The sequence below is a fragment of the Anarhichas minor genome, unplaced genomic scaffold, assembly GCF_050575085.1.
Source record: "Anarhichas minor isolate MPS153535 unplaced genomic scaffold, ASM5057508v1 ptg000021l, whole genome shotgun sequence".
NCBI lineage: Eukaryota > Metazoa > Chordata > Actinopteri > Perciformes > Anarhichadidae > Anarhichas > Anarhichas minor.
In genome coordinates, this window is record NW_027466467.1 from 8428120 (window position 1) to 8443962 (window position 15843).

A 15843-nucleotide genomic window follows, 5' to 3' on the forward strand; every position below is an offset into this window, starting at 1 on the left:
ATGCAGATGAATAAGTTAAAGATGAAATGCTCTTATTAGTTATGTTGCATCCTGCAGACTGTATGATAAAACTATTTTAGCATATGGAGCATAAAAAGGTTCATGGTTTTGAGGACTGTACAGGAAAATGGACCAAAAGAACCATCTGCATATTCTGACCCTGTACTTTGCATGAACAGCGCGGGACCTATTCAGACAGGCAGCCTTCTACATTAAGAAGAGAGTAAAGACACAAGTATATTAAAGTTTATGTGCCGAGGCAGACTGCGTGGAATGGGGGGGCAAACACAGCACCAAACGACCCATTGATCATTGCAGCTAAGCACGAGGATATTATAGATCCCCGAGCATGCAGTAAACACTGTCACAGCCATAGTCTCACATGCCGGGACTTGGACCAAAGAAGACTTTTTGGTGTGCCAGACTGAGTTAGAAAAAGACACTACTGCTCATGGGTTATGGCCACCCAAGTAGAAAATATATTTTTTCCTGTTCTGTCGTTTGTCTTTAGTCATATGCACACCGTGAGGAGCTTTGACTGATCTGCCATAACTGGACCCCGAATCCATAGCTTAATATCAATGAGTAAACTTGAATGATATCAAAACAGATGATGGCTGTGTGGGTTGAGGAATCACAAAGACAAATGATCTGTTTCTTCAGCTCTAGTGGGCTACTTTCCTGTCTGTTTGACACACTTCATTGAGGGTATCCTCACTAGGTAAAGGTGGAATTAGGCCAGCAGAGATACTGGACAGAACCAGTCACTGTTTCATCACATCAAAGGATGTTTGATAAGAGAACCTATTAAGTGAACACCCATGCAACCTTGGCTTAAAATAAATCTGTTATGGGTTTTGATTTTCATATTTCATTATACATGCACACCTCCCCTAAAACCTGGGAAGTGTAAAATGAAATCATCCGCCCTCTCCTGTAACCAGGAGAGACCTTGATGATTATTTTAAAAGATCTGAAGGAATAGTTTACTGAAGAATAAGCATTACAAATTCTGAATGCGAGCTAATATAAAAACATTTGCACAGCGCCTCTCTCTGCGGCCCACTTCTTACTTTGCATAATGGGAAGTTGATTTATCAACATTTCCTGAGAGGATATCTAAGAGGTTGGACAAATAATTTATCCCACAGCATTACTCTATACAGTGCATCTAATTAAACATAAAGTATTTATGTCTTTGCCGCTTTGAGGTCTCATAATTAATCTCCCACCAGCAAATCTTTCTGTCAATTATCCACTAACGTTGCTGAGAGTATGACTCCTCGAGAGTAACATGCTGGAACAGAGCTATAAGAGACAAGACTTTATTACACACACATTATTATTCTCCTCACTTCCCTACCTGCTTCCCAGTTGAACACTTATAATATGTGGCACTAGCTCACTGGATATGATCAGGAATTAAACTAAGATTTCCCCACCTCTCTTCAACAATGCCATGTAGATACATGGACACCCCTTTGCCATTGCATGGCACACATACCTGTGTATCTGTGTCTATATGAGAGGTTGGGCAGTTAGCTCGACCAGCAGTGGACTTTGAAATGTGGAGTACACCCTACTGTGGAGCAAACTGTAACTGCTATCCAAAGCCACGCTTGTCTGCCTGTGTTCAGATCACCTCCTTCGCTGGCTCCAGCCATCTGGTGGGAAGCAGCCTTGGCTCCTTTCAGATTTGGAGAGGCTCCAAAAAATTGTCCCCTTGAGCTTTCCTGCGCTCTATGCGTTCTCTTTCTCTCTCTCTTGTTGTCTATATATCGGGAAGTTAACCAAGACATCAGCATTAGGGTTTTAATCCTGCAAAAATATGTCTCTCATCAGACACGTCTGCCCCCCTCTCATTATGAAGCTGCTTTGAGACGATGATGTTGCATGCTGCTGCAGCTTGTCTGATTCAGACACGTTTAATCAGTTCCAAGTCCAAAGTGTGTGGTGAGGAAATATGAATACATTCAATCTGGATTGATAATAGCAGGCAGTGGTGGGTAAGAGGCATATTTATTTAGGTCATTATAGTTGACAGTTTACAAATTGATTTGGTCATGGTCTGCTTTTTTGTCATTTATTTGGGAAGGTGGTCCTCTGAATTTAAGGTTGAGAACCCCTGTGCTATAATAAATATTTTTATAATAACAATAGGCCAAATGACGATGTGTAATGTGAAACTTGTCTTTTGTAGTTCAGTACCCAGAGAATCATCATCGACTTTGCAGTTCCCCTTCTATTGAGAGTTTCAGCTTCTGGAGTTGGTGGAGAGCAAAACAGAGCTACAAGAGAGTGAACATTGGATTTATATTTGTCAGGTGAACACAAACAAGACTCCAACTCAGTGTTGTGTTTATGGCATGTTTTCATCAAAAAAATCTGCTAATGCAGATTTAAGTTTTAAGCAAGTACATCAATATTTTAGTCAAGCCCCCTTCAGCCACATTATTATCCCTTTTGTAACGGTTGATTGACCACAACAATCTAGGGTTTCTGCCATGTATGATAGTTTTACACTGTATATTCACTTTTAAAGAGAACACGAGAGACATAAATATGACTATTGTAAACAAATATTCCTAAATATTCCAGTCATACAAAAAATTAAAAATACAGAAATGCATTTCAACAAAAGATTTGACCACTGATTTCATTTCATTGACCACGATCATTAAATAAATATGTACAACAACAAATACTTCCAGTTTAAATTTAAACCTTGTTTCTCCACAATTTGTGTTGTTTGTTCGGCTAGAAGGAACTCTCCATCTTGACGACATCTTGGACTTTTCCATTCATGTCAGGCTCACTGGACAGAACCAGCTCCATTTCATGGCCAGGGGAGGGGACAGGGATTTTGTTGATCTTGGCAAAGCTCTGACTGATGTCCATGAATGTTTTATTTTTGGTCTCAGGGAGGACGACATAGAGGTAGATAGATCCCAAGACGCAGACCACCACAAACACCATGAAGGCGAAAGACTGCAGCTTCTCCTACACAAACAGAAAACACAGAACGATGAATTAGACAGATTCGATTCATCTGTGTCTAGATCCAGCGTACATTTTCCGAAAGAACTCTGTAAAAGGAATGAAAATGTCAATATAGTCAGTTTAATTTCACTAATTTGGATTGTCCTATTTAAGCATTTTACAAGCATTTGATGATTACTGCTCCCCCCCAAATCCGGCCATTTTTCACCCATCCTAAACTCTTGCCAACTCCAGAGAGACGTTTGTCTGTGACATCTGTTTTGTCATCTGTGTGTGTCATGCTGGGAACGGTATAACATCCCCACGATTTTCCACTTAAAAGGTCCTTCAGGCGTGTGAATGAGGGTACGTGCAAGACATGTCCGCTTCAGACTTTTGAACAATGTAAGTCTGAACGCCAACCTTGTTCAGTGTGTTATGCCAATAATAGAGATTAGTGACAGATTTAAAAATACATACTGACTGATTACCCAGAGGGGGATTTAGAGTTTGAAAGAATTTCTGTTTGTGTGTATGTGTGTGTGTGTGTGTGTGTGTGTGTGTGTGAGACATGGGAGGGGGGGGGGGAAGAGGAGGAGGAGGAGGAGGAGGAAGAGAGAGAGAGAGAGAGAGAGAGAGAGAGAGAGAGAGAGAGAGAGAGAGAGAGAGAGAGAGAGAGAGAGAGATAGGAAGAGGAAGAGATTTTGCATGAGCGGACATGACTGACCCCCACCAGTGTGTCTCTGAGCTATAATACCTTGCTCATGAGAGGACAGAACTCAAATGCGGCGCTATGTAACTGGTATTAGAAATGCAGTGTCCAAACAACCATGACCTCAATGAAGAACTACTTACTGCTTTGATTTCAACTGTTACATCATCACTGCTGTTAGTCTCTGACACCGTTTCCTCTGTTGAGTGTATTTTATAACAGCACAACAAAAAAACAGAGCATCGTGAAAAGCCCTGACCCAGTTTCCATGTCGCCTCTGTGACGTAACGCTCGTCTGCAAAGTTAGCAAATTCCTCAGAAAACACTGCCTTCCTCTCTCAGTTGTCATATCAGATGAGTCATGCTACAAACAGGACATTTATGTGTCCACTCCGTCTTTCATTAATCAAATTTTATCAAGCCCCGTGGATTGAGGAGAATGAGACAGCCCCATCTTTGATGCAGGGATAAGCCTTTGATCTGCTGTGGTGGCTCAGCTGGGTTCAGCTTGGTTCACACAAACAATTAGGCATGCACATAAGGACTGATGAAGGCTGAGTGGCTGCAGTCAAACACAAACGTGAATTATATTTTCATGTCTCATGTTCAAACACATGTTGCACCCAGAGTGACATAAAGAATAGAGGTGGCACTTGCAGTTGTGAGGAACCCTGTGGGGAGGGGATAAGACAGAACAGTGCAAAACTGGGTGAAATAGAACAGTACCAGACAGGACCGGACAAACTAGGACAGGCCATTGCAGGATTGGACGGGATTGGATGGGATAGAACAGAACGCAAGTCAGGTTGGGATAGGTCAGGCCACTACAGAGTGGGACAAGACAGGACAGAACAGTGCAGGACAGGATGGGACACATGTGATGGAAAAGGTTAAGAAAGACAGGTTAAGAAAGAACAGAGTTGAATGGGACAATAGAATAGAACAAGACAAGACTGGATAGGACAAATTGGTACAGGATGGGACAGAAGAACAGGAAAGGACAGTCTTGGACAGGGCGGGACGGGATAATACAGAACAGAGCAGGCTAGTACAGGAAAGGAAGGGATATGATAGGACAGAATAGTGTGAGACAGGACAGTGCAAGACAGGAAAATGTAGGACAAGACAGGATGGGATAGGACAGAACAGCACACAGTGGTCTAGGACAGAACAAAGCAAGACAGAACGGGATAGGCCATGGCGGTGGAGGATGGCAGAGAACAGGACAGGAAAGAACGTGACAGTCTATTATAGAACAATGCAAGACAGAACGGGATAGGACAGGACATAGAGAGGATTGGATGGGACGAGACAGAAAAGTGCAGAATGGTACTCTGACAGAAAAGAGTAGTTTAGGAAAGCAGAGGAAAGGACATAACGGGCCAGGGCAGGGCAGGACAACAGTTTAGGGTGGGACAGCCTACGATAGAACAGTGTAAGGTAGGAAAAGGACAGGCCAGAGCAGGACAATCCACAACGGAAAGGGATAGAAAAGAATAGTGCAAGACAGGGTAGGGAGGGACACTCTCGGAGAAAATAGACAAGCAGGATAGGAAGGGCTACAGCAGGACACTAAAAGATGGGACTGGACAGGATGAGATGAGGCAGGGTAGGATAGAACAGTGTAGGACAGGACAGCCTAAGATAGAACAGTACAAGACTTAAAATAACAGAACAGGACCAGACGGAGTATGACAAAACAATGCAAAAAAGGACAGAATGGGATAGGGCAGGACAGGACAGGGTTAAAGGAGAAGAGAATGTTCAAACACCCACTGTAGGTATAAATCTGATGAAGACACTGTACAAATGTCACGGCCCACAAACTGTCCATTGCTGGAAGATATACTGTCACGGTCACTGGTTTCTGGGGCAATAGTGAGTCATGATTGGTGGTAGGGGTGTAAACTGTGTGCTGTGGTGGTGGGTTATTAGCATTTGTGTGGGCTTTTATTGATTGTGTTGAATCTTCCCAGTGGGAGGCACACTCAAAGTCAGTGTCTGCGGTGCTTAAGAGACTAAGCTGTACATAAGATCGCACTGCAAATGTCCACCAAGGGCTGTTTGACATTTTATAGATTACCATATGTCAATGCTGTCAAATGGGAACACTCCAATGGAACGACATACGATCATTTCAGTTATGGATCATATGTAGCTACGATAATCTTAGCTCATTAGCAACGCATACAAATAGCATACAAACTCAGTATACTAATGAATGTGATTGGGTTGATGGCTCATTTGTCTTTATAGATGTCATCAACAAACACCTGTTATTGCTCCATTCTATATTTCATAGTTTCAATAAATCACCTGTATGCCAACTGCATTTAGTCCAATGTTTGAAAGTAACTGGAGAAAGTAATTAAATGCAAACAAGTGATTAAATAACTGACAATGACCCTCCACACTGATCAATACATTACAACGAATAATTCCAAAAAGATTTATTATATAGCATTGATGTTCTGTAAAAAAACATGCGTCTCTTAAACATCAACTATTTTCATGAATTGTGAAAAGTTCAAATCCTCATTTGAAATAAAACATATAATCAGAGATTCTTTACTTCACAGGACTTCACGCTATGCTCTAAAATGTTGGTTTGTGATTTCACAGCAATAAATGATTGAAAAACATCGAGACAAGCTCATTCTTCATTTTGAGAACAGTAGTTAACAATCTCACCACAGGATCCATTTAGAATCTGTTCTGGAGATTGTTTCGTCAATCAACGTAATTTCCATTAAGAGACGACCCCTTGACGGGTTACAGTTTATGGATTCAGGGAAGGTTGTCTTTGTCATGGAAATAATTAAAGCTAAAACAATCTGCATTACAGAGTCATCCCTGATGGATGACTCTGTAATGCATCAATTTTCATGATCGACCGCTGCCTGGATTATAAAATGGAGTGAAGGCTAATGGCCCTTGCACTTGATAGTCACAGTTCCCATCTTTCTTTTTATTAATCTGTTAATTGACATTAATTTGTGTGTGAAAGGTGCCATCAGTCCTGTTTAAAGGTTGATCATCGACTGGGCACAACAGTCCTCTGTTTCTATTATTTCCAGTCTATTTCTTCCTAATGTAGATTTGTGCTCCTAGAATGAAACACAGATCCACAAGGAAACCAAGTAAAGGACAGTCGAAGAGATCTATGTGGAAATATTAAGCTACCAGTGTGGCAAACTGCAATGGGCAGCAGACAATGTGTCAACTGTAAACCAATTGATGGTGCTTGGTATTCACCAGAGTGCATGAATTGTCATGATTTCCTCATGGGTAAAATGTAAGAGATTACTGTTCAAAGAAGCTATGTTGTATTATAGATATGACTATTGCTACAATGCTCCACTTTGACTAAAAAAAGAAAAATGCATTCATGGATTTGAACTGAGTCTTGATATAGGGAATGTTGTTGTTTTTGCCTTCACCTTAGATTTCCTTAAATGGATCAATAGTCCTTTCCAAACTGTGTCCGACACTACGCAGAGCAAACTGCTGCGCATTTAAATTGAGACAATAAACAACAATGCTTAACATTGTGTGGTTAGAATTCAAAGATGAAAAAATAATTCAAAACTCTGAACTGGGAGGCAATAAATCACTTAATGAGCTTTAGTTCAACCTAAATAATTGATGCCAGAAGCCCAAAGGCAGGGTGTGTCCCTCTACTAGAGACAATGAAGTTCTGAATGAAGTGACTATTAATCTTATTGGAAAGGCAATCAAACAACCAAAAAGTGACAAAACGACTACTAAGACACACAAAACAGCTGCAAACAAAGCCTTTACCAGTATATGTCTGTGTCCAGGGGCCCGTTGTCTCATAATCTTTCAATGTCTGTGGGCTAGCAGCTATTCATGATTTGACTAATTAAAGTTGATTGTTTGTATATTTTTACTTGCCACAACGAATAAGCAATTTAAAAGTTTCTAAACCAAACTCTGCAGAACCCAGAGTTACACTTCAGTGGTGGCGAGAGTGATGTGACAATGCAGCGATGAAATGTCTGAACTGGGGTCAGAGTTGGTTTCAGGTGCCAGTCAGTAACCAGTGAGTGGCCCCGGCAAAACCCCAATCAACAAAGACAACTGCAATATTTGTGGCATTGGATGGCCCTCTGTCTCTTTCTCTCTTTTACACTTGTCTGCTCCTTCCTTGTCTTGGTCAGCCTTATCTCCCACACTCTTTCTGTTGCCTCTCCAAAGCTATTTATATATATATACTGTATATGTACCTTCCTGATAACACAGCAAACACCATCTGATCATTAAAACCAATAAACATTTCTTAGAGAGTGGGTCGCTGAAACATTGAAGCCTGTTGAGTTGTCATTGTTTCAAAATGACATCCATAAAATCATGTTTCTACTCGTAGCAGATATCTCCTTCCTGGTTTTAGTGTTATAGTAACTATGAGGAACTTTTAACTGATTATAAAACAGTCTCAATTTAATACTGATGCCTGTTTATGACCTACATAAGTAAACAAGACCATTAGCGAGGAGATTAGCCATTTCTATATAGTTATTCTTAATGCTTGTCATCGGTGTCAAAGGGTCGGATTCCACGTGAAATCTGGTAAAATCATGCAGGTAATGCAGGCAACCAGCCCGCCGCAGACACACACAGATCCAGCTTTGCTGCCACCTTCCACCAGCAGTCTGAAGCTCCGACGGGACGTCAAGAGCTCCGCGTCTGGCAGAGCCTCCTCCTCCGGCCAGGAGCCGAGCTTCACTTAGCTGCTTTCCCGGTCCCCGCTGAGAGCCAACCCCGACAACATGCTACCGGAGACCAGGCCATATTGCTGGGCCCGCTGGAAGGAAGGGAAGCATGCAAGAACCAGAACCAACTGTCAAACCCCTGCTGCAGTAAAATTAGTTTTTTAAAAGGGAATCTGGTGCTCAGAAACACACCACAGGACCGCAAAAATTAACACAAAATGAAAGTTCCACTACTTTAGTTTATGACCAAATACCTGCAAAACTAATGACACTCTTGTCAGCCTCAGCTGTACTTTGGGTTTACTGCAGATTAACATATTAGCATCCTAACAGGCTAAAGTAAGGTGGTTAACATAACATTATACCTGCCAAACATTAGCATGTTAAGCTCTGTTACCTTGACTTTCTCTCTGTGTAAATGTGAGAAAGCATGATGTAGTAAATGTTTGCCACATTTCTTAGCTTACTAAAATGTAATGTTATTCTACTTAAATTATAAAGCTTTTTCCCCCCGTCAGTTAAGCGCTGTGTTGTTAACATTGGCTTGTGATCTTTGTCCCCTCCTTAATTAGTACATGTTATATCCCAGTCGGGAGAAATATGTAACACGTGCTTGTGTCAAAAAAAACATCCACAGGGTACCCTCACAGTGTAAGTGTTTGTATCTTGACACCTCAACTTTAGGGATAACACACACACACATCTGTTCCTCCTGTAATTATTGTGGAGCTAAGCCATCACATACAGAATACTGGTGAGAGTACCGGTATTTGTTGCACTTGGTAATCGGATGTGTTTTCTTGTAATATTTTTGTGCCCTGTTTTCGTTTCACCTCAGACAATTGACTGATCCTGTTAGAATAACAACCTCTGAGAAACCACGCTCTGCGTGTTTGATAAGCCCTTTATCTTAGGTCTCTCTTTGTCTCCCATACATGACACTCTGGTGCAGCTGGCTGAAAGGACAAAATTAGGTTTGTCTGCAGGGCCGTAGAGAAAACAGGCAGAAAACATTCAACGGAAGGTCAACCCAACATCAGTACAATGTCCAGCATGCCGCAAGCAAAGATTCACTTTAATCCCAAACGTCTGTGCTGACTTTTGTCTAACTTTTTCTGTTTCTCCCGATGGACATGTCCTTCAAGTTACAGTAAGAGTAACATTGCCTGTGTGTGCGTGCAGGTGTGTGTGTGTTTGGCTGGCAAAATGCATTTTAATAGTTTTTTTTAAAGAGTAAAAGGTTGCAGCATCAGCAGTGGGCAGAACATAGAGTGGTGCAGGAATGAGTACTAAAACCCGGGAATGAGTTGGCATTTTTGTAAGTAAATTAGTTTTTGGTTAGATGCCTGAAATAAGGTATTTAGTTAACACAAGTTTAAGAGATTTTAAGGCTTTGTTGTACGATATCAAATACTTCAGTAAATACCCCTCTGGTGAATTTTGAAGCTTTTAAGTATCTTTAAAAAGGCGGTTGCCAACAAGTAGTTAAATGAGACTAAAATCGTCATCATGATGACAAGCCCGCCATTACGGCCTTGTTTTGTAAACTCGCGCTCATTTTTCTTGTGCCGATTGAATTCACGCTTCAAAAATCATAAAGGTGTTCATTTGTTCAGCATCTTGCTGAACAAAACGTGTGAGTTTCATGAACATTTGATTGCCAGAGATTTATTTCATCAATAATCCAACATCCAATGGAATAGTCCCATTGGCTTTTTGTCGAGGGAACCAGTGCGATGCTAACTTCTGAGTTTGGCCTTCAAAAATGCTTCATCCCTGCAGCACTCTATTGATTATACAGCAAGAGGTAAAAACAAATGTAGCCAGTAGAGTACAAGATTGAACTTGTAATTGTGGTCCTGCTACCCAACTTCCCTCAACCTTGTGGAAGCCCTTCCCTCAACTCAATGGCACCTTTTAATGATTTGTTAACCGTGACCACGTCGTAATCTTAATCTGTGTCTGTAGTTCGAGAAGGTGCAACAAACATAATTCATGGTGGTTTAGCATCTCTATATGACATACAGTAGCTGCAGCAGTAAAAGTAGGCCATCAAATAACATGAGCTAAAATATAAAGTCAGCTGTAACGGAGACAGGTGTACAGTAATACAATGTAATTATAATTGCCTGTAAAGTTCCCTCACATTAGCTTTATTGTTGGATACTGCATAGTCATTTCTAATGAATTCCAGAGTCCCTGCTCCTGTTTTCAGAACTTAACAAGGATACATCCTGTGCTAATGTTGTTTGCGCTTATCCTCAGCGGAGTGGGACCGAAACTGAATCCTGCTTGCAAAAGTCCTGATAAATGCCTGGGGCTAAATGCCTGCACCCAGCTGCATTGACTAGAGGTCAGACTCATTCCTGACTTACACAGCCATACATGCACACTATCTTTAGGCAAAGAGGAGTGTTAAAAATTCAATACAAGATCGAGGATGCAGATAAGACAGACAATAGCCGGCAATAGCCGCTGGGTTAAACAAATTCCCCAGCAGTAAGAACGGTTTAAGAGAAGACACAGGCACACAAATTGAAATATATTAGGCTTAATATAACATCACAGTCTATCTATAATCCTGTGTGACTAACATAAGCAGGTGAGTGCACCAACGCACCCACGAGTATCTGAAAATATTCATGTGTTATAGATTCTATAATGTCTGGTGCCTCAGTACTAAATATGTTGCAAATCACATGCAATTACTCAAAGGGTATTACTAAGCAGAGACATATGCATGTATAGATTCGCCAGTATTAACCGTCCTTCCTCAGCGCTTTGAAGCATGAATGTTTTCCTGCATTCAGTTGAAGACAGCCAATGTTTTGAGAGGTATATTCAAGGAGAAGTTGCTTTTCAAAAAAGCCATCAACTGTTTCCAAGGTTGGACTTATAATCAGGTATTTGGGTACCTTATTCATTCAATCATAAATTGAATTGAATTTAAACAAACAAGCCTCAGGCTCTTTCTGAGAAGGCCAGAATGAAAAAGTGAAGAAGTGCTTGTATGAGTTGAGAAAACTGTAGGTTTAAGAGGGCATGAATTTCAGCATACATATCTATATGTTTTCAGCTCACGAAGATTAAAAATGTCAAATGCCGTTAGAGTCTAATGAGGGACAAGTGGGACATTATGACCAAGGGCAACGTTCAGCTGAGCTGAACAATGTTCTTGGCATAGAGGGCAATTATAAGGCAGACAATATGACTTCTCTTTTAATATGAAATATAAAATTTACTCTCAGACTTTTTTTTGATGGTTTCTAGATAATAGCACATTGTATTTAGTTCAGGATCTTTTTTTAAATTAATGGATTATGTGTTAACTGTTATTTTTATCACTGCGTAAATTAATGGATATTAACAATGGATGCACCTATAGCTTAACTATTTGGATATGAAATTGGTCGTTCATAGTAATGAACCCACCCTGAATTCCCCTGAGCTCTATAAAGCGTTTAAGCATTATTCAGGTCAATGGTTTGGTTTTGCAGCTTTACTGTTGTGATTCACTCTCATCAGTGTCCTCTTTGGTCGTAGCAGGAAGCTCTTACCAGCCACCTGCCCAGACCAAAAGTCAGACAGACAAAGTAAGCAACTAACTGGTGAACATAGTGGAGCATTTAGAAACTAAAGAGTCAGATATTTCCCTCAGGAGTTGGTAGCGAGCAAAAACAGAGCTAAAAGAAGAGCTACGCTTTAACTTGAAGTCATCCAAACGTAAATAAATGCTAATGTTCGCTAAAAAAATCTGTTAGCCTCGACTTAAGAGGTGATATTAGATCAGTTTTCACAGCTTATTTCCTCCGAGTGGCCAATAAAATCTGTTAATGCAGGTTGCACCCTGAGAACAGAAACTATAGCAACAACCTAAGCCAGAGGTTCTCAATTATTTACAGCCAAGGACCCCGTAGAAGATAGAGATTGTATACCTAGTGCACTTGAAAACATACACACACAGGCACAAACAAGAAAATCTTTCACTCTTAGTGCATACAGTACACATGTATATCATTCATCATTCAAATTTAAATGAATGAGTCTTCTCATGGACCCCTGACAGACCTCTGGGTCCCCAGACCACACATTGCGCATCACTGACCTAAACAACTGCTTACATAGATATAAAACCAATACATGTGCAAGTTCTATGGTAGCACACAGTGCAATTCATAACCAGACAGCTCAAACACCAAACTATTTATACTACTATGTTAGAGAGAGAGACTGACAAAGTCAAAGAGACATGTAGAAACATTTAAAAGAGGTCAAACAGCAGATGAAGTCCTCTCCGTGAATCACTTAGCTAAAGACCTTGGGGAAAAGACACAAGTGTACTGCAGAGAAACAGAAAGGAGAAGGATGCATCACTCAGAGGAAAGGAGCACAGGGCAGTAAAATAAAGGGACAGACTTTTTTAGATGTGACCGTTTCCAACTAGAATCTCACATCGATTTGTCCTCCCTGCAATTCAAACAACCTCTGTACTTGTCTATCTATGTTATACTCTAAAAACAGTAAGAGCTGATGTTTACTATAATGTATCAATACAAATATAGTGTATAGAAGCGATGATTCATCGGATTGTTTTTACAGGAATGTGACCCGTATTCATCACCTATTGGTCGAGATCAATGTAAAGATTTGACAAGCAGAGATGATACAGATCTGTAAAATATAATCAAGGAAGCATCAAAGTACATCGCAGCCAGTTGAATCCAACCAGTTAGGATAGAACGTGGACTAATTTAGGGCAGCTGAGGAAACATTAAAGACTGCTACAAATCTGAATCCTCACACTCACAGACTTTAGGGCGTGTTCCCGCTTAGTGCGTGAGGGTTTAGGGCTGTTCCAATGTCAAATTGTTGAGTGCTTGAGGGCTCTCTTGCAGACATTCTGTTTCAAGTTTCAATTAGCTTTAATTATTCATAGTGTTGTGACACCCGCAGGCTCACTCTGGCATAATTAATTTACAAAGAAACATTAATATTAAGAATTTAAGATAAAAACACAAAAAAATAATGAAATCAGAGGATATTGAGTCTGTTTTGACCATAACGAGTAAACAGATTATTTGACAATTACCTCTTGTCCCGTAAGACAAGAGCCTGCAATTCGTTCAAATCAGGCAGTAAAACAACGCAAAATAAAAACCCACAATTGTAAATAACATGATTTGGTGTTATCAAACATGATATTTAGTACCATTTCAAACCCTTGCAACTCTCTCCTCCTTTTCTTCTTCTCCAACCCAATAATAATCCTCAGAAACGAGCAAATGCACATAATCAGGCTCATTATCTTGTCTACAGATTCTCACTGCATATCAGATAAATATCAGTTTGTTGATAGTAATACCTTCACTTCCAAAAAGTCCCTTCTTCGTCTATAATTTTCCAGAGCTTGTCTAATTAATTTACGGTTGCTCACATAAAAGAGCGATTGTTTTTGTTTCTCCCATGAAGCAGCACTTTAACAAGTCTTGGGAATAATGGGAGTATCAACAGAGTAAATCTGCCGATTTTGATTTTCATCAATGAAAACACGCCGCATTAACCGTAAGCAAGGTCCTCTTGTGACAAGCACAGCTCGGAACATGCTTGTTATAATAGAAAATTAAGAGACAAATAAGGATAAAACATAAATAAGTGGCCGATTTTGCTGTAATGCTGTAATTTGCATTCGTGTAATGGAGTTTCAATCTGACCGTCACACATTTTGATTCAATAATCATACATATACATTCCCAGAGGGAAATATAAACTCCAAAAATAATGATTCCCAACAACAGATAACCTTACCCTGGTAGCTTGAGTCACCCACCCTGTGGAGCAGGCATAGGGTTTAGAGTGTGGAGCACACGGGAACACGGGGGCAGAACCTCTGATCAGAGTGGATCCTTTGAACCCAGATTGTCACCCAGGTTCGGCACAGATACTGTGTGTGCAGGCCACTGTGGATAGCTTTTCCTCAAACACTCAATGCTCCTCTATCTGGCAGGAAAATGATTCCACCAGCAGACACACTGCTGTATGACTCCCCTCTTAGTCTGATGCCCCCAGCACAGCCAGAGTGACAGAGTTTGTATTCAGCAGAGAGATGAATATAACATTCTCACTGTGTGGTTAGACCTCTGGCTGAATCAACTGCCCACCGGCATGATGGAAACCAGTCAAAATATTCACACTTGCTGCACAAAGTGGCACACATTTATAATTGTCGTAACAGCATGCAAATTATTGATCTCATGTGTTGTTCCTACGGGATATGACAAATGTGCTGCTCCATATAGGCGTATATGACAGAATCATATCCTCTAACCCCCTGGTACCAATCTGTGATCCGACCTTGGTGTTGCTGGACACCCTCAATCCTTTTGAGAAAGTGCAAAAGAAAAGTGTTGTTGCTGAAGACAGCCTTGCCTTTGGCCTTGGCCGGCAAACTGCAGATTGTTCTGGTCCACAAGTTTGTTCCAGAGCTGCCAGCTAAGTCTGGTTTAGTGCCCACTGTGATGAGTTCCTCCCATCTCTGCATGTCAATGGAGCTGGTGGTGCACCACTAAGTCATATTCTTAAGAAGAATGTAAATCAGCTTCTGTCTGTCCAGTGTGTTTGCGTTGCTCTCACTGATCACTGATTGTGGTCTGGCCCTAGAAAGGCTAAGCTCCGTGCCTCTCCCACTGGTTTGTGGAGGATTTGTAGGCTTATTGCTGTAAAAGGGTGAATGTCCTGCCACAGATTCTATTCTACTCAGGGCAAATCACAGGCCTTGTTGAAGGAGGTATCAATTCAGGACATTTGACACCTCAGACTCAGAGCAGATTACCTGGGGTACTTAACCCCTTTGGGGTTGTCTGTCGGGATAGTCAGGTTGGCTTGTGAGGGCAGCTGTCCCTATCGCCTAAAGACACTAAAGGCAGAAGTTTCCTGCCTTTTTCAGTGCATTTCTTTTTTTCTTTTACAATATTTTAACTCTACTAACTGATGCGACTACAAGGAGGTAATGAATAAATTAAAACACACTTTGGATTCGGCAGTCAGCTACGTCTTTTTGTCAGAATGTTATCTTATGTTTTGTCACATCAGTCATTTGCAAAAAGGCAGGAGATGCCTGGGGAGCATTAACAGGATAAGAAGACAGCACCAAGAGCCCAGGACGTTTACCTTGAGGCGGGTTTAAGTCCTGTAGACCAAGTGGAAAAAATGCACATTACATCAGACACGTCTCACTATCAGCTACAGAAGCATCTTACATCATACTTACATCACAGAGAAGTTTGTGAGCTCTTTAGTTAATGTAGTCAGTGATAATTACACTGACACTGAATAAATCATTTTATCAACTAAATGTGTATTTGTATTTAGACATCAGTTTATAGGACTTACATACAAAATTACAAGTTATCATATTAGAGA

At 40.8% G+C, this 15843-nt stretch overlaps 1 protein-coding gene across 1 annotated transcript in view; it reads right to left on the reverse strand.

Annotated features, from left to right (window-relative positions):
• Positions 1–2018: 2018 nt before the first annotated feature.
• The window catches only part of slc2a9l2 (solute carrier family 2 member 9, like 2), a 68441-nt gene continuing 54616 nt past the window's right edge, over positions 2019–15843 (reverse strand). Inside the window, exon 12 of the mRNA XM_076096341.1 lies at positions 2019–3000. Coding sequence (XP_075952456.1) covers positions 2758–3000 — 243 coding nt within the window. The 3' untranslated portion in view covers positions 2019–2757. The remainder of the gene's footprint in view (positions 3001–15843) is intronic.